At 34.7% G+C, this 24,007-nt stretch overlaps 1 protein-coding gene across 1 annotated transcript in view; it reads left to right on the plus strand.

The window, feature by feature from the left end:
• The window catches only part of dnai3 (dynein axonemal intermediate chain 3), a 46,030-nt gene that overhangs the window by 12,137 nt on the left and 9,886 nt on the right, over positions 1 to 24,007 (plus strand). Inside the window, exons 8-20 of the mRNA XM_039735811.1 lie at positions 21 to 137; positions 1,099 to 1,289; positions 2,024 to 2,148; positions 3,816 to 3,905; positions 4,210 to 4,302; positions 7,652 to 7,774; positions 11,767 to 11,840; positions 15,687 to 15,837; positions 16,931 to 17,027; positions 20,863 to 20,987; positions 21,636 to 21,699; positions 22,005 to 22,135; positions 23,230 to 23,434. Coding sequence (XP_039591745.1) covers positions 21 to 137; positions 1,099 to 1,289; positions 2,024 to 2,148; positions 3,816 to 3,905; positions 4,210 to 4,302; positions 7,652 to 7,774; positions 11,767 to 11,840; positions 15,687 to 15,837; positions 16,931 to 17,027; positions 20,863 to 20,987; positions 21,636 to 21,699; positions 22,005 to 22,135; positions 23,230 to 23,434 — 1,586 coding nt within the window. The remainder of the gene's footprint in view (positions 1 to 20; positions 138 to 1,098; positions 1,290 to 2,023; positions 2,149 to 3,815; positions 3,906 to 4,209; positions 4,303 to 7,651; positions 7,775 to 11,766; positions 11,841 to 15,686; positions 15,838 to 16,930; positions 17,028 to 20,862; positions 20,988 to 21,635; positions 21,700 to 22,004; positions 22,136 to 23,229; positions 23,435 to 24,007) is intronic.

Genomic DNA, 24,007 nt, shown 5'->3' on the forward strand with positions numbered 1-24,007 from the left:
TATACTATGACATTTCATAGGAAGTATCCTAAAAACGCCTGTACGCAATATTCAGCCCAAGAGTTCTCAGATGAAGAAAAACAGAAGTTATTCACTTCAAAGAGCCTAAAAGACTTCATAAACTCTGTGTCCATTAGGTAATTTATTATGTCTGTTATAATTTCTCAAAATAAATGCATAGAAACTTGTAATGACATGCTTAGTCCTGAATAGGGTCACACGGGTCTGCTGGAGCTTATCCCAGCTAGCATAAGGCACAAGGCAGGAACAAACCCTGGATGGGGCACCACACCCAACAATACACTAGGGCAAATATAGGATCACCAATTCATCTAATCTGCAGGACTTTGGACTGTGGGAGGAAACTGGAGCACCTACAGGAAACCCATGCAGACTCCTTGCAGTGAGGACCTGAGACGTGAACCTAGGTCTCCTTACTACGAAGCAGCAGCGATGCCACTCTCTTACATGAAATAATGTTGTTTTTTTTTTAATTCCTTTTACTTTGCCATACATGTTTTGTTGACTGATGCTTTCCTCTCAGTTTCCTGTTGCATTATATACTACATAGCTACTACCAGAGTATACTCAATTCCTTTATAACAGACTTTTTTGTAGGATTTTTAGTCACACTGAAATTTTCTGATATTCTGTTCCTGACTGGTCGATCCAAAGGTTTTATTCTGAATTTGCTGTAAATGTTGCTTTTTGTAATCATATAGGTTTTTGTAAAGACCTTTACTAACCACCCTTGTATTTCACAATGTTACAAAGTGAGTGACAAGACCACCCAACAGTGCTACTTCTATAGAAAACTTACCATACCAGAGCTTGGTTAGGCTTATTGCATTATGGCAATAAGGGTGACTATTTAAAGGATTAATCATCTTATGTGAAGTATTTATGATTCATTTTAAAAAGACTGTGTAGATGTATTATCAGTTTAACATTGAATTTTTGTGTTGCTCAGTGGCAGCAAGGCCCAGTTAAACATTTTACTGGTACAGTTTGCAAAAAATATGAAAAACTCCACAGAGGGATATGTTTTCTGGGTATTGAATTGTAGACAAACCATTTGTCTTTTCCTTTGTACAACAGATTTGAAATAGCTTTACAACAAAATGAAATTATGAATGCATTTATTGATGACTGGAAAGTTCTTGGAGAAGAAGAAAGTTCTTTTGGTGGGAAGTCAGATACTCATCTTAAAGAATATCAATCTTTTACTGATCTGCACTTCAGCAAAAATAAAGCTGTCAGCTTTGTCAACTGGCATCCATCCATCCCAGGTATTTTGACAACAGATCATACAATATATTTTATGATACAAATTGTATACAAGAAATATTTTTGCTTTTATATTGTTTGCTATTGTATTCCAAAACCTTCTCCACAACAATTTTAAATGTTCAGTACAAATTCCATTATTTCCTAGTACATATTAATTTGGAATCTTAAAACAGCATTACCAGCAGCAGACCCTGAGCAGGGGCCAGCCAATTGCATGCTGAAAACAAACACATACACACTCTTATCAAGGGCCCATTTAACATCACCAATCCACCTACCCTGCGTGACTTTAAATTGTGGGAGGAAACTCACGAGGAGGGCATGCAAACTCCACACAGGGAGGACCCAGGATGTAGTGCTAACACTGCATCACCCTACTGCCATAAAAATGTACTAATATTCATTTTTTTCAAAATGCTTAATGTATCAGATTGATCATTAAAACTTGAAGTATCAAAACTTAAGTGTACACATTTTTTTCCAAATTCACTTTACTACAAGAACTTTCAATCTTATGCTAAACTGTTTTCCAGAGTTAAATAATATTTTCAAATACTCTCATAAAATGTGTATTTTTTTTTTTTACTGTGTATTCATATATACAACACAGACATATGATTACCATTTATGCTTTAGCATCATTGCGTTTATGATGTGTGCTTTTCTGTTTTGCTTCAATTTATTATTGTACTGTTTATCTCTCTTCTTATATGCCTGTAATTTATTTCTTCAGGAATAATAGCTGTTGCTGTTACAGAAAAATATTCATTTGAAGAAAGAATTAATTTCAGTGCAAAACTGCTTCTGACCCATGCATTGATACTTATATGGAGCTTTTCTGATCCCATACACCCACAGGTTTGACATACTGTTATGTATAATACTTTGTTTTAATACGTGGTATTTTAGCAAAGCAAAGGATAAACATACTAAAATTTATTACCCTAGCATATCTCATTCTTTCACCTACAGATTTAGGAAATAGTCTCTATTACCTGTAAAATTTACTACTGAATGTTCTTTTTTGCATTGACTCTTTTTTTTTTTTAAATTTGTTTCTCTGACAATCCTTTAATATACAGAAGAATGAATTCCAAGATGTATAGTAAATTACAAAAATATGAATTCAATTTTTATTGATTCACAAATTGATCATTAAAATTATTACATTATTCAGACTGAGCATTCTAATCTAATCATAACACCTCAAATGGTTTAGTACTAGCTTTATTTTCAGTTATAATAGGTATATATATTTTGCTGATTTCAGACTTATTTATTGCATTACAGTTTTCAGTATACATTTCAGTTTGGAATAAAGATGGTTAATGTAAAAATGGCATGCATCATTCCTCATTAAGCACAAGTAGGGATTCATAATTTTTCAATATATTTTAACAAATGTTGTTCAACATTCTTACCTTATTTACAAAGCATAGAGCACAATAAAGGTAAAGTCTGGATAACTAACATGTGGTATATATTTATTTTGTGTTTATTTTGTACAGATTTACCATTTAATACTGTTGTAATTTAAGAGCTGCCTTCTGTTCTATTGTACAGTAAGGCAGCCACAATATATTCTTTGTCAGGGATTAGGAAAAAGGTGTTTATTTATGCTCCTGCTTTTGTGTTGCTGAAATTCAAATCTCTGGACAGCTACTAGACTAGCTGTTTTCAGAACCCAAGCTCAGAACTGAACTTGTAAATGTATTCATTTTACAATCAACACAACCAGAGAAAAAAGCTCAAAATATATAATTTAAATTGTAGTCCATTGTCAATAATAACATAGGGTGACATAATTCATTTGTTAGATTTGAAGGTAGGTCTTGATGGTTAATCAGATTGTCCTAATCATATTGACCATTTTTTAAAATTCTTGTTGTATTAATTAGCCTAACATGAAAATCTGTCTTTATGTCATGAAACATTTGAACTTAAATCATTCCACTATTTGGACCATTTATAATACTTGACACTTGCTGCAATATGACTGTATATTAGCATATGTATACCTTGTAGGTAGTCTATTTCTTTATGTGTTTTAATATGTGATGATCTGGCATTCATTGATTTGTTCACTTTACAAAATAGAAACAAAATATATAAATGTTTTCTTTCAGAATGAGTATTCAAATGCAATTCTAGAACAAAAACAGCAAAATGTATACATTTTCTTTGACTGCTCATCACATGGTATTCAAAAGTAATGTTTAAATCTTTATTGTTTAAAACAGACACTTGTTATCTAGTTATATCATGAATATTATCTCCCATTTTCCTTATCAATCTGTCATCTCAGTCTTTTCTAAAGCCAGTATTTTGGAACACATCTCATGAGGGTTTATCACCCAGACCATAATGTTTCTAAAAATATTATAGTTGTTATTTGTTTAGTCATTAAATAACATTCTACTGTAGTGTTAAAAACATTAAATCTTTATAAGAATTATTTACTGCGTAAAATAATAAAATTTAATTTATGAATTGTATGGTTAATTTCCATCTTGTTTTTTATGTAGCTGTTGCTGGAATGTCCAGATGATGTATACTGTTTTGAATTCTGTCCATCTGATCCCAGTATCATTGTTGGTGGCTGTATGAATGGACAGGTACTACTCTAGCTTAAAATATGTTAAAATATGTTATTTTGCATTTTGTTAAGATAAAAGATGAATAAAAAAATCTGCAATAGCAAAAAAAAACGAGATGTCTATAACCTAGGTCACGGTAATATTAGTTTGTTTTTTTTTTTTTAATAAATACTTCTTGTATATTTTGGAGTTTATTTTTCTTTTACAAGATTTCTTTTATATCATCTTGGCCTCAATTTTCAGTGCCCCATAAAAATAAAGGAAATATTTACATATGATTTTGTTTTCCTTATCAATATATTGGTTATTTATTCATTCACAGATTGCACTCTGGGACATTTCTCCACACATGGAAAGGCTGCAAAGCACCAGGACTGGAGGGGGAAAGCATGCTCCTGCTAAAGCAACCTCATTAGTATGTACCTTATAATAAATCTGACTTCTAAGGAAAAGTAAATACTAGGAAAAAAAGAATGCAGATGTTATATACAGTATATACATGGAGAGCATCTGTCACACATGGGAAGAACATCTGAACAAACAGTGGGTGGAGCAGAATGCTAAATGTTAGCTGAATCTTCTGTATTTGAAGAAAGCTAATATCATGTTTCTCTGAGGTTAAGTATGTTTATTGTTTGTTTATTTATCCATCAGTCCATCCGTTTTCTAAACTACTTTTTCCAATTCAGTATTGCAGTAAACTTGGATCAAATTCCAGTGCATCATACTTGCACACCCACACACCCTCACATACCCACACATACTAGACAAATCTAAAGTGATCTTTTGCAGGATTTTCTGTATGTGGGCACAAAGATTCTAACTTGTACAGAGGAAACATTATGTTATGAAAAGATTATATTTGAAGCATAATTGTTCAAATAATATATTTTAATTGTCTATGCAGAGGTCTCTAAACATCCAGATACCAAGTGACATTTTGATTAAATACAAAGCAGGTTAAAGAAATTTGGAATATACGATTATTGTTTATTTGCCTTAAAATATATTCTCTGATAGAAATATTTATTATGAACTAAAGAGTTTGCAAGCACACAAGTCCCCCCCCAAAAAAATAAAAATGCCCACTAGATGGGATAAGACCTTCAAACTCTGGCTAGTTAAAGAAACGACAATGAATGAATCTTTATAAATAAAAAGATTTATGTTAACAAAGTTTAACTAAAATAAGCTCTAATGAGCACAATGGCACAGAAGGCAGTGTCTTCAGAAGTAGGCAATTTCAAAATTAAAAAAGTCCTGATACGAAAATCAAAGAATGGTTGATAGGCAGATGAAAAAGTCACAAAATCCCATAAATCACAATTATCATAAAAAGAACAAAAGACAAAGGAGAACTCTCCACCAGCTCAAGTGCATTCAATAAACCACAAGGACAGCTGGTTTTCGAGTGTAATCTCTATAGACACTGAAGGACATGTTGCCTTGCCTCTTGGGGAGCACTCACAAAACACAAGGCACATGAGAAAAGATTCTAAGACATAATGAAACTAAATAATCAACAATGCTAACATACAAAAACAGGTATAAAAGAGACATTTGAACCCTGGCCAGGAAAGGAGCCCTGGCTGAAACCAGAAAGTATGTTTTGAATGAATGATGTTGTAGTAGTAAATTGTTGATAGTAAACAATGACTGTGGCACAGAGCAAACCATACAGAGAAGAGTTTGGACAAGATTACCTCTCCATGACAAAGCAGGTGCAGATTTGTTGCCTCCTACTTTTGCCAAAAGACTCGATGAGTATATTCTACATACATTGCACAAACTGGAAATTTGGTATTGCAGTGGAACCATCCGTCTTAGATCTTTGGAGGGTCTGCTTTTCAATATGTAGCATTGTGTTCCAAATATACAAAATTACAATTTTGTCCAACTTTTTTGTACATGGGATATGTTGATATGAATAGAGATATTTTAATTAAAGATGCTTAGAAGTTTACTTATTTTTACGATATGAATTCTTCAACAGCTAATGTGAGATGAAGAGATTACCATCTATAAACATCTTGAACTAACATTTCACAAGGCAACATTCAGCCACCAGAGTCAACAGGCAACCATATCTGCTAGTCTTTATGAAGCTCAAGAAAATCAGAATGCTAAAATAAATCTGTACTTTAAGCAGAAATTGAACCTAGAGTTTAAGGGGTTGTGAAACAGCAGATCTTTCACATGTGATGAATTACAATTCATTCTTTTACAAGAAGAACATCCATTCCCATTTAATGTTTGCATTATCAAGCAAGCCTACACCACCAGATTTACTTGTACATTTCTCCATCCTCCATCAATTTCTTGAATCTTCTTTTACAAGTATATAGCAGCAATAGACACAAAGTAAGGACCAGCTCTGAATAATCTTCCATTTACCCCCATACCTACACTTGCACATCAGCCATTCCTACAAGAACATGTCCAGAGCCATAAAGTTAACAGCCACAAACATTGGGAGAATATTTAAATTCCACACAGAAAGCCATCAAACTTATAGTTGTCTGGATTGTGCAAATATAGCTCCGTTTTATTTGTATTATTCATTTTTTTGGTGACTTTTTTTTGTAGGTCTTTTGTGTTTTGAGCCTCCCCACCCTCCACTCAAACCCTAAGCCACCCACTCCATCCCTCTTGTTGCCATTTTGGACCCTTAGATCACTGGAATGCTGCATGTTGTTAAGCAGGTGATGTCCATGATCTGCAACACGTGGCATCATCTCGGTCGACTCATAATAAGGAATAATAAAGGAAAGATCTCACAAGGAAACATCATTTTCAAACATTCAACTAGTTTAGAAAATTCTGGGTTTAACTTGCAATTGAGAGCTTGATGCTTCATCAGTTGATATTAGACTGGTTTAAAATAGTAAATGTTGCTTACAACACAAACCAATTATGATAACTGAACACTAATGCAAACACACCTCAACATAGCAAATGATATATTGTTTTCATTTTCAAAACATTGTTTAGTTATCTAATCAGTATCTCATATAATATCTGCAAGTAGTACAATAACAAGATAATGCATACATTAAGATGAATAAAGTTGTCTTTCCAGTAAAAAGCCTGAACAACACTGATTTGCACCTGTTGCTTGTTTCTGTCTGGTTTAATTTTTTGCCACCTAGTGCATATCTCTTTTTGGTAGTTTGATAGGATTGTACTGTATGTTCTGGTGTTTCCACAGATGTCAAGTAGCACTTGCAATCATGTGTTACATATCAGTTGATTAGCACATCCACAATTACAATATCAGTTTGAAAGTGCAGGTTAATTATTATCCATTATTTTAGATCAACCTCAGGCCTATGTAAAAATGTAAGGCAGTTAAGACAAGATGACAAGATAAAGCTTTTGAGTAGCAGGGGTAACCTCCTTTAATAGCCTGCAGGCTGAGTTGAAAAATATGCTGTTTATAACAACAGCAAAGAAGACAGTTCTGGGGTCTCTTGTGCCTTTTATGCTGTCTGGTCAACACTGTTGATATTGTCGTACTGTTTTGGCCTTTTTTATGGTGAAGTGCCAGAGGAGGTGAGAGTAGAGATTGAGTCGAGAGTTATCTTTCAGTTCCAGCTCTTCCATACTAAGGTAGAAAAAGAAAATGGATAACTGACAACCCAATGCTAAACAGCCCTCCCTTATTTCAGAATTACTAATTTAAATATTAGACAATAAAGGAGCACTTGTTTGTGAAATGTATTATGGAAATTTATGAATTGCATGTTTCTGTTTTAATTCACCAGCCTGGATTCGAAGATCCACATGCCAATGACACTCCAGTTATGCGTTACTGTGCCGTATCATCCATTGAAGGTGGTCATAAAGCACCTGTCACAGATGTTCAATGGCTGCCAGACTATTATGAGGTAAGAACATACACGTATTTTCTGTTGTTTTAGCTTTTCTCTGATCTTGGCAAAAGAGATCTGGCATCAATTGTAGACAACAACAAAACAGTACTTTAATCATTGAATGTTAAGAGGGACTTTAAATTATTAATAGGGTCATTATTTAGAGGTCTATTGCATTGTTATTGTCACGTGTACAAAGTACAGTGAAATGTTTACTTACATATGCTAATCAACATACAACATGTCACCCCTCCATGGTGCTGTGATTAATGAGTATACAGTAACAACCTCATAACCTCTCAGAACACATTTGCCATTAGCCGTTACCACTGCAAGTTAAACCCAACAAAATATCAGATTATCTATATAAAATACATCTTAGGACAGAGATATTAGCTGGGAGCCTGAAACAATCACTTCAGTTCAAAAGTATGTCATTAGTATTCTATACTGTATATTTCTCTCTTTCTATATGTACTGTGGTGACATAAATTATATGCTGTCAATGTTTAATAATTATTCAAATATTTAAAATGAATGCAAAAAAATATATTTTAAACTAAAAATGTAGAGTAACAAAATGTATACATGGCCAACATTTCAACATTAGAACAATTCTGAAGCGAACACAGTCCATTCATCCCAACAAAGCTAATTTCTCCAATATGACATCAAATGAAGTTTTAAAAGTCTCCAAACTTTTACTATCCACTACACCAAATTTCTGTTTTTGTCACTTTTTCCACAAAAAATTCAGTATAGTTGTAAAACAATAAAAAATATACAGTAAATATGTACGTGTATTAAAGATTTGTTTTTTAATTAACAATTTTACTTTTTGTGATTAAAAGTCTTCCATACTGCTTGTACATATGTATGCTTCAGAAAGTATCAGTTTTGATTTCTAGTTTAATATTCAGTCTACTTTGAATTTATTAAAACCCAGTCTAACCAAATGAAACAGAAAGTAAAAGGAATATTTCACTCTGGCCACTAGGTGTAGCTAAACAATTGTTAAACAGAAATTACAGACTTGTTGAAAACCACTTTGGTTAAGGCTGTTTTAATATATGTAAAGTACTTTATATTTGAAGTATTTAACATATTATGTAATGATTGTTTTTATCAGTATTCCTAACTCTTGTAAACAAATGAGCAATCTAAAGTATGATGTTTCTTTGTCCTCATAATGTGGTACTTTTTGTTTTAAATGTTTGTTGCATTATTCAATCTTTACTGTGCTTACCTGGGATTTTTTTGTACTGCATTTATCCAAATGAAAAACACATAATTTTGAAGTGAAAACAAAACTACACAGTTTCTCCTAAATTACTTATATGTAAGAAAGGGGAATAACTGAGGCATTAAGTATACATTGTTCCTAGAAACTCTTTTTGGCAAAAATTAAAGCAAATTCCAGCCTCTTCAAGCATTACATACCTAATCATTTTAATGGTTGACCGATTTTCTTTGCAGAATTGCTTAAGTATTCTTAAGCTGCATAGTAACTATTAGTGAAAAGCAATTTTCAACTTCTGAAATACATTTCACTCTATCATTAGATTATTTTAGTTTTCATCAATTGTAAAAAAGAGTCAGGGAAATTAGATTTTTGGTATTGTGGTCAGTGCCTTAGTGTTGTTTTATCCATCATATATTTGACAATTACTGGCACTCAAACTAGGGATGTGTCTTCATTTGTCCCCAGTGCTACTCTGATAGGCACTGGCTTCCCATTCCCATTAACTGAACTGGCAAATTAAAAAATCGGTGGATGAGTATTCTTACCAATTATACAGGTGCTGGTCATAAAATTAGAATATCATGACAAAGTTGATTTATTTCAGTAATTCCATTCAAAAAGTGAAACTTGTATATCAGATTCATTCATTACACACAGACTGATGTATTTCAAATGTTTATTTCTTTTAATTTTGATGATTATAACTGACAACTAATGAAAGTCCCAAATTCAGTATCTCAGAAAATTAGAATATTGTGAAAAGGTTCAATATTGAAGACACCTGGTGCCACACTCTAATCCGCTAATTATCTCAAAACACCTGCAAAAGCCTTTAAATGGCCTCTCAGTCTAGTTCTGTAGGCTACACAATCATGGGGACGACTGCTGACTTGACAGTTGTCCAAAAGACGACCATTGACACCTTGCACAAGGAGGGCAAGACACAAAAGGTCATTGCTAAAGAGGCTGGCTGTTCACAGAGCTCTGTGTCCAAGCACATTAATAGAGAGGAGAAGGAAGGACAAGATGTCGTAGAAAAAAGTGTACAAGCAATAGGGATAACCACACCCTGGAGAGGACTGTGAAACAAAACTCATTCAAAACTGTGGGGGAGATTCACAAAGAGTGGACTGCAGCTGGAGTCAGTGCTTCAAGAACCGCCAGGCACAGACGTATGCAAGACATGGGTTTCAGCTGTCGCATTCTTTGTGTCAGGCCACTGTTGAACAAGAGACAGCATCAGACGCGTCTCGACTGGGCTAAAGACAAAACTACTGCTGAGTGGTCCAAAGTTATGTCCTCTGATGAAAGTAAATTTTGCATTTCCTTTGGAAATCAAGGTCCCAGAGTCTGGAGGAAGAGAGGAGAGGCACAGAATCCACATTGCTTGAGGTCCAGTGTAAAGTTTCCACAGTCAGTGATGGTTTGGGGTGCCATGTCATCTGCTGGTGTTGGTCCATATTGTTTTCTGAGGTCCAAGGTCAACGCAGCCGCCTACCAGGAAGTTTTAGAGCACTTCATGCTTCCTGCTGCTGACGAACTTTATGGAGATGCAGATTTCATTTTCCAACAGGACCTGGCACCTGCACAAAGTGCCAAAACTACCAGTACCTGGTTTAAGAACCATGGTATCCCTGTTCTTGATTGGCCAGCAAACTAGCCTGACCTTAACCCCATAGAAAATCTATGAGGTATTGTGAAGAGGAAGATGCAATATGCCAGACCCAACAATTCAGAAGAGCTGAAGGCCACTATCAGAGCAACATGGGCTCTCATAACACCTGAGCAGTGCCACAGACTGATCGACTCCATGCCACGCCACATTGCTGCAGTAATCCAGGCCAAAGGAGCCCCAACTAAATATTGAGTGCTGTACATGCTGATACTTTTTATGTTCATACCTTTCAGCTGGCCAACATTTCTAAAAATCCTTTTTTTGCATTGGTCTTAATTGATATTCTAATTTTCCGAGATACTGAATTTGGGACATTCATTAGTTGTCAGTTATAATCATCAAAATTAAAAGAAATAAACATTTGAAATACATCAGTCTGTGTGTAATGAATGAATCTAATATACAAGTTTCACTTTTTGAATGGAATTACTGAAATAAATCAACTTTGTCATGATATTCTAATTTTATGACCGGCACCTGTATAGCAAAATTGGAATAATCAATAAAAGTGCTTTAGTTGTCATTTCACTTTTAGAACAAGATGTGATCTTTATTAAATTTGTTTAAAATTAGTATCTCAGTGTCATTTTTTAAAAGTGTTTATTTTTTACAGTATGTTTTACATTAAGCGATCAACTACTTAGTTGAATTTAACAGCAGATGTGATGCTGACATTTTAATGTTTCTGGTGTAAATCATTAAGACATTATATTTAAATTATCCAAATATTTTCATTCCACTGTTTATTTAGTATTATACTGTAGAATTCAATGAAGTCTTATATTGTGACACATTTGCAATGAATCTACATCAGTTTAGTCCCATGGCGACACACTGAGCCATAAGGTCACCCTTAAATTCTGCCCTCCTTTATAACTTTTCTGTGACACCAGCATATTGACCTAAAGAGAGTAGTGAGTAGGTAATTGAAGGTGCCCCAGAACAGTAAGTTTCTTGTCCACTGATGATGTACAGTAGTAGCTATTGCATGATGCAGTGTTGTGAAAGTAGTAATGCACTGTTCAACTATTTATAGTGGTAATAAAAGAAACTGGTTGATCTCTTTTTACAATATAAATATCTTTGTAGGTTTCAAGATTGGGAACCCCTGTAGAAAACAGTAGTGGAATGTGCTTGCAGATTATGACATGTTCCCCTGACTGGTGAGCTCTCTTACTGTATAAATGAATTTGAATAGATTGTGATTACAATGGGTTTTAAACATATCATGTTATACCAATCAGCTACAACATTAAAACCATCTGCCAAATATTGCTTCCAGAATTGCTCTGAGCTGTTAAAGCATGGACTCCACAAGACCTCTGAAGGTCTCCTGTGGTACCTGGTACCGAGATCATTAGCAGTTAGCAGCAGGTCCTTTATGTTCTGTAAGTTGTGAGGTGAGGCCTCCATTGCTCAAACTTTTTTTTCCCCACACATACCACCATTGCTCAAGGGAATTGAGATCTGGGGAATTAAAGAGGCAGAGTCAACACTTTGAACTCTTTGTGATGTTCCTCAAACAATTTCTGACTAATTTTTGCAGAGTGGCAGAGCTCATTATCATGCTGAAAGAGGCTGCTGCAATCAGAGAATACCATTGCAATGAAAGGGTGCAAGTGGTCTGCAACAATCTTTAGGTAGGTGGTACATGTCGAAGTAACATCCAAAAGAATGCTAGGACCCAAGGTTTCCCAGCAGAACTTGACCAGAGCATTATACTGCCTTCGCAAGCTTGCCAACTTACCATAGTGCATCCTGCTGCCATGTCTTCCCCAGGTAAACCACACACACTATCTATCCATCCACATGATCTAAAAGAAAACCTAATTCATCAGACGAGGTCACCTTCTTCTATTGCTCCATAGTTCAGTTCTGATGTTCATGTGCCTATTGTAGACGATTTTGGTGGTAGACAGGGGTCAAAATGGGCACTGTAACTGGTCTGCAGCTATGCAGCCCCATACACAGTAAGCTGAGATACACTGTGTGTTCTGACACCTTTCTGTCTTGGCCAGCATTATGTTCTCACCAACTCATGCTACACTAGCTCTTCTGTGTGATTGGACCAGATGGACTAACATTTGCTCCCGATATGTATCAGTGAGCCTTGGGCACCCATATCCCTGTCGCCTGCTCACAGGTTATCTTTCCTTGGACCACTTTTGATTGGTACTAGCCACTGCATACTGAGAACACCCCTCAAGATCTGCTATTTTGGAGATCCTCTAACCCAGTTATATAGTCATCACAATTTGGCCCTTGTCAAAGTCGTTCAGATCCTTACGCTTGCCCATCAAGAACTGACTGTTCATTTGCTGACCTAATATATCCTACCGCTTGACAGATACCATTGTAATGAGATAATCAATATTGTTAATCTCACCGACAGTGTTTTTAATGTTGTGGCTGATTGGTGCATACATAACTTTAGTTAACTTAAAAGATATCTTAAAGTATTCTCTGCATATCTTTAAATCATTGCAAGATATCTCAAATTAACTTTCAGTAATTTTAAATAATAATAAAAAGTGTATTATTTTATTATTTATGCTGTCATTATTATTATAATTTTTTTTTTTTACATTTTGAACAAATTTTTTGAATATGTGATTAACAAAATGCTACATAATAACTTCAATAAATGACACATAAAATTGTTATTGGGCAGTCCTGGGAGTGTAGTTGCTAGGAATCCAGGCCATCTCATGTAGCTTCTCTCAGACTCAAAAAGCATATGCTTTACTCTAAGGTCCTCACAGTAATCACGCTTCTCAGCATATCATGGCATGTGAACTCCACATCCCTACTGAAGAAACTTAGTTCATCTACTTATGCCTACATTATTTTCTTTATGTTCTGCTCATTGCTTATGATCTTAGGTGAAGACAAAGATATAGATTAACCGGACTTAACTTGTGAATTACCACCAGCATCTTGTACAACACTTATAGCACTTGTAAACAACACCCGGAGGTAATTCCAATTCTGAATGTGTAATACCAGTTCACTCCCGAGTACAGTCAAATGAGGCTGCAATACTATTTAGAAAATGCTGAGTCATAACCTTCAGGTCTCCAAATATAATTATTTTGGGTTCTCAACTGCAGTTTGTGTCTGAATGATGTCCCATCTACGCTTTCTTAAGCCATTTGGTTCAGTTTTTTGCAAACATAATATCAATGTTTTGAATAGTGCCTATTTAGACACCATGTTTGTAATTTGTTCAGGTGCCAGAATAGTCTATCAGAAGGTGGAAGCATAAGTTGTCTTGAGCAAAGGACCTGACGATATATTTCCAGGGCACCATTGCTACCTGTCTAGTGTTGCCCTGGCTAGCTTGAGTCAGCTCACTACAAAGTGGTAATAAGCCTCACGTTTTTGTTTTTTTTTTCCCAACTTTAGAATTTAGAGCATATGGCCAAGGATCAGATAACAACTAAAATTCAGTCATTGACTTAGGACCTAAAGGTACTATTGTGAAATGCATGTTTATCAGCTACTTTGTGCTTGGCCATGGTATTCATTATGAAGAATCTGTGAAAAGCGTAAACACTCCTCAGACTCAGATTAGGTAGGCTGTTTCTGTCTTGAGCTGATGAAAAGCTTGTCCAAAATGGACTTGTAAAATGATATGCAGACCAACAAATGAAAGTATCTACCAGGGCAAGCTAAAAAATAATCAGAAAAGCAGGCAGAGGATCAGCATTAAGATATCAAACAAATGATCACCAAAACATTAACTAAAACCTCAAAACTTAAGTGAAATTCTCAATAGCTAAAGTTTCTTTTTCTAAATCAATAAGTCATTCACAAGAGCTTTTTTAATCCAAAAACTTGGTCACCAAACAATACATGCCACCATCTTAAATCATTTCCATGATTTCAACATCCCACAAAACAGCATCATTAATGAAATGACTGAGAGTGTACTAATTGTTAACAGTGTTGCACACAGAGTGAACACAAATGGCACTGTAATGATATCACCCAAAAGACTATAAATAATAGTCTTCCTTAAAGCAAAAAAATAAGAATCACAACACTTCCTTCCATTAATACCCTTCCACCAGTGGTAACACTGAACTCTCCAGGTAACTTTTTAAAGACTGCATCCGCCACCTCTAACTACTCCAAACAACTTCCACCACATCTAACTATTCTCTAACTACTCTAAACAGTTAGTTTTTAGAAGCATACAAATAACAGTCAAAGCTTTCCTCTTTCTAACTCAGAATAACAATAAAGGCTCCCTGTCATTAATTTGTACAAATCTAAATGGTCAACTCTCAGCTTATGGTCTTGTGAGTCCCTTCTTGCTTGCACAGAGCTTCACTTATCAGGCAATTGCAGAGTAAGAGAAGTGAGTCTGATAATATCTATCAGCAGCTTTCAAATGTCTGAAAAAGTCTTTGCTTCATTACTACAAGTGAAATACCATTTAACATCCCAAGATTCAGTTTACTTTGCCACCATCCAATCTTTATGGATATGTCCTCCACATACCCATCATCTGAGGAACACTGTATCAGACTCCCACTCTACACCTTGTGGGTGGTAAGCCTATACAGTGTTTCATGCAGCTTCTTAGGACTGAGTCAGCAAAGCACATGAATGCCACTCTCCATGAGTGTGTTTGCCTAAAATCAAGAGAGCCTCATGCAGTACATGGATACTCAAGCCAAAATTGATTTCAGTTTGATAACACAAACTTTGAAATGCTCGTCCCATTAGGCCTGTTTCCTAGAGGTAGTTCTACCACAAGCCCAAAACTCTAGAAAACTTTGGTCAAAGGCTCCATGGGCAATTCAGTGCAATACACCTACTTATAGTCATAGTCCTAAAAGGGTTGATATGAATTTTTAATTTAATAAAGTAAGCATTTTTAACTAATTAAAATAATACAGGTTAAGGTGTGAGTTGTATGCAACAAATATTGTTCAGTATAATAAGGAAAATAGTTCCAAGTATACTAGTTATATTATTTAGTTTGGTTTTTTTTTTTGTAGTACTGTCTTTATATGGGATGTTCGCACACCAAAGGCCCCGTTAACCCAAATGACAGACAGAAAAAAGGCTGAAGAAAAGCGTCTTGACATTCTTCATGAAATTCCAGATACCTTCAAACACCTTGATCTGACATGGAAACCTTTAATCAAGGTAATGAGTTTATACATTTGTTTAGTAGAAAAGAGTTTTGTAATTAGTAATACAAAATGAAAATTAAGTGCCATAGATTGACTCTGAGTTGGCGGTGTCTAAATAAGCGTGCCTCGTTCGGAGCGGACGTTGAGCCCATGACTGGTTTTGTACCAGTGATGCTGGTGTTCACTCAGGCTGTCAAAGATCATGAATTGTAATAAACAGGTTTGAAAAATGAATAAAAGAATAAATTAATGTACTGTAAAACTATACGAAAATGCACAAACTTGTTTTATTTGTTGTAATTCAAAAGGCATTTTTTAACAATATGAGGTTTATTTAAATTACAGTTCTGATTTTTTGTAAATATGTTGTCTGCACTCTGTAGTAAAGAGGTCATGAAGAAGTAAAGCTTTACTTTAAAAAAAAAAGACGCAAGTGCTAAAGTTTATATACTGTATGCACTATTTGAGTAGCTGTAAGAAAATATGATTATGAAAAGGACTTCAACTACAATATTAATAAAAAGAAATTAAAATGTTGTAATTGTCTGTTTCATCTATTGTTAGTTAAGGTTTACATTGGCATTCCACAGGGAAGTTATTTTGCCTAAATATATTAAAATGTAAACAAGGCACACTAGGCATTTGAAACCTCATATAACAAGACAGGACTTTGGTGCAGCCAGTAGTGTGAGTACTTCACCACATATGGGCCCCAATGTGATTCCTGGCTAGGACACAGTTTTGGTTTGTCGTTTTTATTTTGTCTATGTTGTTTTTTATCTTGAATTTTGGCTACACCCTACTGTGTAAATTATTGATTCTAAATTTCCAAGGCATTTTGAATAGACTAGTCACGCACACATGTCCGACCTCTTTCCTTCCAGTGACCTTGTAATGGATACACTAGAGAGTCGTTGGATGATAAGACTGGATATTTGTTAAACATCCCATTTTTAATAAAGGATCCTCCCACCTTTCCATGTTATTAATAAAAAGCTGTTTGGGTGCAACCAGGTCATGCAAGTTTAAACAAATATAATTTTGTACAACATAACCCACAAAAGCTAATTGGAGAGTTAATTACTATACTTTACTGTTAACACTAGGTAGCTCTTCCTAAACTTGATGGAGGTGGAGAATATAGCCCCATGAAATTCAGTCTTGTAGACAGTCACCGTGACACCTGGATGCATGGCAGTGTTGGTGAGTACATTAGGACAAGTTTAACAAGTAAAAATCAGAAAAAAAATCAAAACAAAATGATTTTAATTAGGTAAGGTTTTTAGCCTCTTACTTTCATATTCCTTTTAAACTGATAAGAATAATACCATTACCTTTTAAGTTCTACTGCTGAGAGTAACTGCCTGTAATATAGACATGATCAATGGTAACAGAGATCAGCTGCTTAGATCTGCTAAACCCAACTGGCTGCCTCCATATCACTTTATCCAACAAAGCATGTCATGTCTTAGTTCTTAAATATACACCAGGCCCTGACTAGAATGACTTTTATAGGTGCCCTGGCCACAATTTGCACCAAATTAGCTACCTTTGGCCTGTTGTTGTTTTCTTACATTTTTGCTTATTCTCCTTAACTGCATACTCAAATCATTATTAAAATGGACAAGTTCTTTTGAACTAATTCCAAATTTTCAGAGCCCTGGCTGCTAAAATGTGTTAGTAAGTGGCAGTTAGTCAAGCTTTTTAGTCCCCCCTTACAACAACAACAGACTACCTAATGATATCTTCTTTCAGTGGCAGTAACACAGCTACAGCAAATATGGAAAGCTTGATACCCACATATAGTACCTTGAAAAAATATTCAGCCTTTTTCACATAAATAATTGTCACAACCTGGTATTTTGATTAATTTGACTGTGAATTGTATGTGTAAATCAAACAAAAAAAGAAAGAAAAATATAAACCATTAAAAATCGAATTCCAAAAACTGAAATGCCAACAATATAAAAGTATCACATTCATTCAGTACTTGCTTTAACCACCTTTCATAGTTTTTACAGTAAATAGATCTTTTTCACAGCTTGATGTAGTAAGATTTACCTGTTCCTCCTTTCAAAATTGTTCAAGCTGTGCCAGGCTAGTTGGGAAGCAACGGTGGACAGACATTTTAGGTCTTGCCACAGATGCTCAGTGGGTTTAAGGACTGGACCCTGACTGGGCCACTCAAGGACATCAGTTTTCGTTATTTTAAGCCACTCCATTGTTGATCTAACGGTATGCTGTAAGTCATTGTCCTGTTGAAAGACAGGAGCAGTTTTCCCCAGTTTATGCTTTATCGAAGAAGGGAGCAGGTTTTCCTCCAAGAAATGTCTGTATTGTGAGACATTCATGTTCCCATTAATTGTGACCAGGATACCAGTCACTGCTGCTAAAATGTATCCCTACAACAGGATGCTGCCATCATCACATTTTACAGTGAGGGTTATATTACATTTGCTGATGTGCAGTATTGGATATATGCCACAGATACTGCTCAATATTCAAGACAAAAAGGTCTACTGCAGTCTCATCAGACTACAAGACCTTCTGTTTAATCTTTGCCATATCTTCCAAGAGACATGTAGCAAATTGTTTATGGGCAAGGACATATCTTTTTTTTTTTAGCTAGGGCTTCTTCTTTGCCACTCTTCGCTAAAGATCTTTCTTGTGTAATACTTTGGAAAATTTTGAGCCATGAACATCTTCTCCAGTTGCAGTCACTGTTTTCTGCTACTCTGTCACAATGACAGTTGTTGTCATAGTAGTCTCTCTGACAAGTGCCATTCTTGTTCAGTTTAGAGAGATGGCCTGACTTAGTCAGTGTTGCTCTAGATGTATACCTTTTCAACTATCATTTGATGGACTCACTGAGCTCCACAGTATGTTCAGTGCCTTTGCAATGGTCTTGTACTCTTTCCCAGATCTGTGCTTCACTATAAATGTATCTTTCACTTATTATGAACATCCTTTTGTCTTCATTTTTTATTTTCTTTGTGCAAAATCTCAACCATACTGTTGGATCCAAACATCAGACAGGTATTTATCCTCATAAATTAATTGAGAACAGTTGATCCACCCATTTCCTACCTAGGTAGAGACCACCAGCAAATTGGTTGAGTTAATAAGGTAATGCATTGCACTTGGGGAATGATAGTCTTATATTTACAAAGGGTATGAAAACTCTGACAATTTGATTTTTTCTTTTTTAGCACATTGCTGAAAGGTTTTTAATTTGTTGCTTTTAATTTGGCATGAGGTGCACCGTTTTGTAAATCAGCTGAAAAAATCTTATTTACTATATTGAAGTTTAAAATCTGACAATATGATTTGAAAATTGTACAGATAAGTCAAATTTGTACTGTTCAGTTTGTAATCAGTAAACACTGAGGTTCACATTATAGCTTATTTAGCAGTTCACATACATTATTTGCCTACTTCTTTATATCCTCTTGCACATTTACTCCATTATTCCCAACAGCCCTTGATTCTTACCAATCAACAATGTGTACATTTTTTATTTGTGCCCTCTTGAAATTCATTTTTGGTAACACAACATAGCATAATATAAGATTTCCCAACCACTTAATCCAGTTCAGGGTCATAAGCAGTGAGAGCCTACTCCAGCAGCACTGGATATTACACAGAAACTAACCCTGGAGAGGACCCCAGGCTATCACAGGCCATAGCAGGACACAGTTTTAAAGCAATACGATTATGTTGTGGGAAAGGAAAAAAAATCAGTTACTAATGCATCTGTCTCTTATTTGAAAGGCATTCGGTTCAGCATAAAATGTTTGGTATATTAACACTAAATTGCTGATCCAATAAATAATGCTTTAGAATTCAGTGGCCCATTATTGCTGAATTAAACTTGAGTCTTCATTTCTGGCATTCCTTTCACACAGTTGCATATTTTTACTCCCTCAGTAGTAACTTATGGTTTTCCACATCAACAAATTGGATTAGAAAAGTCTCCATTCAGATTCCTGAAGTGCCTCTTTGTACCATTTAAATTAGACGGAGTGAAAGAGGCCTGATCAGGCCCTATTTCTGTTCTTGAATACCAGGCTTTGTCTGTATGATTTGGTTATTTTCTCCATTACCATGTTTGTTTCCCCCTGAAATCCATTGACATGCTGTCAGTTCAGCAAGTGACTCTAAATATCTTCTAACGTGATTGTATTTGTGTGTGTGTGTGTGTGTGTGTGTGTGTGTGTGTGTGTGTTGAAGGTGGGTTGGTGGTTGTGATGATGCTGGTGCCTGTTTTCTTTTTTTTGATGGATTTACATCTTATCCTATTGTGGATCCTTTACTTGCACCCAGTGTCGGCTAAAATATGAATGGTCCACAGTGTTAGTGTGTTCCTCCTGTGTTCAGATGAGTCTTCTCACTGTGTTCTAATTTCCTCCCACATTTCAGAAACATACTGGGTTAAATCGCCCAGTCTGAGTGTGTATGTTTTGCAGTTTCCAATAGACTTGGTTGTTTCTGCTTTGCAGCCAGTTCTGATAACATGGGATCCAAATTTAAATGATCATGTAATTAACAAAGTATGTTCAGAACATTATTTAATGGATGGCATAAATAAAGAAGAGTATATGGGAAATACAGTTCAAACCTGCATAACTCTATTAGGTATCTGCCTTAAAGGACAATTTTAGGCTTGACATAGCCATTTGAAAAAAAAATATTTTGTTTAGCAGGAAACATGTTTGTACTACTACCTGTATTTACATGCTACCAATTTCTAAATCGCAGTTATGAATAGGGAAGCTGATTAATATGTGTTACTTTGTAGTGAAATGCATACTCAGTGCAATATTTTTTACCCTAAATCTCTTGATGAAGTGATATAAGTTATGATTTAGCAGCTCATTGTGACTTGCTATCCAGTATCGTTCTTCATTATGTTCTGTTGTTCAGAAAAATGTATTCAGGTGCCTGAGGTAAGCAGAAACTCATAAGTTATGAAATAACTGATAAAACAAAATAATTGTAATCAATAAGTAAATTATATTTCTTTCTTATTTTTTGCAAGACAAATTCCATCCTAAGACTGAAAAGTTAGAAGGTGGCATTGATTATGCTACATTGAGGGTTCCTTCAGCTAAAAATCTTAAAGGACAGAGTGATGTCAGCACAAAATTTTCACTAGGCACTGAGGTATGAATTTTAATAAAATAACATATTGTAGTAGATGCATATTTATTACGTTAGCAATGGCTGGTATAAAGGTCTTGATATAGAAAGTAATATCAAAAATGTTTACTAATGAAAAATATAAATCAGCATTAGCAATTTCATGGCCATTTTCTAGGTTTACCCAAGTTAGACAATTTCCCCCAAAACTCTTTTCCATTGACTCTTCCCAGCACTAGGCATTCTTTGAGGTCAGACTCATACTTACATATATTATAACAATACTACCTCCAACTATGTCTCCTTGGGTTTCCCTCTGGGCCTCATCAGCTCCACCACCATCATTGTGCTCCTGTTTACCCAATCACCCACTGCCTTTCACTTCAATCGCCCGAACTACCTCCTCAACATGACACCATAGCCTCCACACCAAGTCTTTCTTTTAACTCATTGTTCATCTTCCCCTCACAGAAACTCCACACATCCATATGACAACTATCATCTTTATTCTTTCCAATTTATAAGAATATAAATAAGATTCTAATAAACAATGGCTATATGTGAGCTTTTGACTTGCACATTTAAGGATTCATTTTAATAACATGAAATTGCATTTTTTGATTTCAGTTGGATTCATAAAGATTATTATGTGTGGTTATATTTTTATTTTAGGATGGGGAACTGGTATATGCAGACTGGAAAATGGAAAAAGACAATGATACAGGCAAACTTTCAAGTAAGCCATTGCATTGTACAGTACTGTGTGAATAAAGTGTGTTTTTACTGTCTTTCAATGTGTCCTTCTAACCATACGTTTAGTCAATGCACAGGGCAAGTAGTTACTTAAATAAATACTGCTATTATAGCTCCCTTAATTTATATACATGTATAATGAACATGTCCATTTTGATTCTATCTAATAATATCACAATGACAGAACCAATTAATTCAGGTTATACTGTATTCAGTCAGTGTCAAAGTTATTTAACTGTATGATTATCTATTGTTCATTACAGTTATTTATTATGCTTTCATTTTTAGGTTCAAAACCCTCTAATTGTTTTGTAATTCATGATGGCTTATTAAATACTGTGCAAAGATCTCCATTTTTAAAAGATATAGTTCTGACAGTTGGAGGATGGACCTTCGCCATTTGGAAAGAAGATATTATGGTAACAACGCCTCCTCAAATTCATAGCTTTTTACTAAACCATTTATTTGTTTTTTTATTTCACTGTCATGCAGCCAATGAGCAACAGTCTTGAATGCATGTATTACTAGTTTCAGATTTGTAATTCCCACAACTATTAGAATCTTTTATATTAAATAATATTATTAAAACTATAATAGTAAAAAAGACTTTTCTAGACTGTATGGCTATCTCATTTACATATTGCAAATGGGCCTTTCAGTCCATGCTAGCCATGAGCCTATTCCATGAGCATGTCTATACTTTTTTTTTAAAGATTTAAAGTATAGTTGTGAAAACATGTAAAAACATTCATTTACATGTTTCTGTTAGTTACCAACATCATGGATTGTGTACAAGGTGCATGATGCTTCTTGGCTAGAGATAATGTTTAATTCTCCTGGCAATACCTTTCACGTTTGTGCTTAATCACATTTATTCACTGTTTCAATATTCTTATATACTTTAAAATAATTTTTTAGGATGTGAATATTTGGTAATGTTCATGCAAAAGGCTCACTGTCTCAGGAAAGAGCTGCCACAAGAGTAATATTTTCCCGATCCAATAAAGCCACTAAACAGTGACAGTGGTCCGGTTTTATTCGATATGTTTGTCAGCATATATCCTATTTGGGAAGATGTCTGTTAGGGCAAGAGGCTTCTGCAGTGTATGTGTAAAGAAATGCTAGGAAAAAGTACATTCAAGATATCATCCAAACCACATAAAAATAGGAATATTTTCTGTGGAATATTCATGCAATATTCATGCAATTTCATGTTAACATATTTATAAATATGTTAAATTTTATGTAATTTTTTTAAGATGATACCAATAAAGTGTAAAATAATATTAAGAATACAAGAACAATAACTTTATTTGTTTACTGATTACAAAGCATAAATAATATCATCCTTAATCTTCAATATGATGTGTTATGTACATATAAGTAAACATATTATACATGACAAATAAGGCTAAAACGATTCTTGTATTAGTTGATTTTTTTTGTTAAATTTAGCTAAACTATCCACAATATTTACTTAATGCATGTCTCCTAAATTATATTTACATTCTAGAGTGGACCCCTTCTTCAGTCATGTTGCTCTCAGAAGAGGTGCACTGTGGGACATTGGTCTATTTCAAGGCCTGGTGTTTTTTTTATTGGCAAAGAAGATGGAAGCATTGACATTTGGGATCTTCTAGAAAAAACCCACGAGCCATCACAAACACAAAACATCTGTACTGCACCAATCACGTGCATTAAACCCTGGATAATGTCATGTGTGTACAAAAACATCCTCTTATTAAAGTTTACCTTTATACTAGATATACATTATACTGAAAAAAAATTTAATAAGTTATTCTAGTTGGCCTTAGTTACATGCAGTTTCTATGAGATATTCTGAGCATTTAAACAGTTATACATGTGCTATACTATTTTGACTGGTTAAGAAATCTCTGAAGTTAAGATATAAAAATTGCATTCATAATGGTATTCATATTCATTTTTATTCATATGAAAATGGGCATTCATATTCATAATGGCCAGTATAGTGACTAGTAAGACTTAACCCATTCTTTAAATCTGACTTTTTTGATTTTAATGAGATTAATGTCATGATGATTCCTCAGCTAGCCAGGGAAAGCACTTCACTGTGTGGAATGATTAAACATTCACTTTCGTGCAATAGGTGTTGGCTAATTGTCAGTAGCCTTGGCCATTTTCTTTTCTGAAGTGTAGCAAAATGAAAAAAATTAGCATATGGGTTCAAAAATCTAAAGACAGGCCATCGATTCTAAAAATGATAAATTACTTTGTCTTGGTTAGCATGTAAAAAGCTGAACAATATGCTA

Source organism: Polypterus senegalus, chromosome 14, assembly GCF_016835505.1.
Source record: "Polypterus senegalus isolate Bchr_013 chromosome 14, ASM1683550v1, whole genome shotgun sequence".
NCBI lineage: Eukaryota > Metazoa > Chordata > Cladistia > Polypteriformes > Polypteridae > Polypterus > Polypterus senegalus.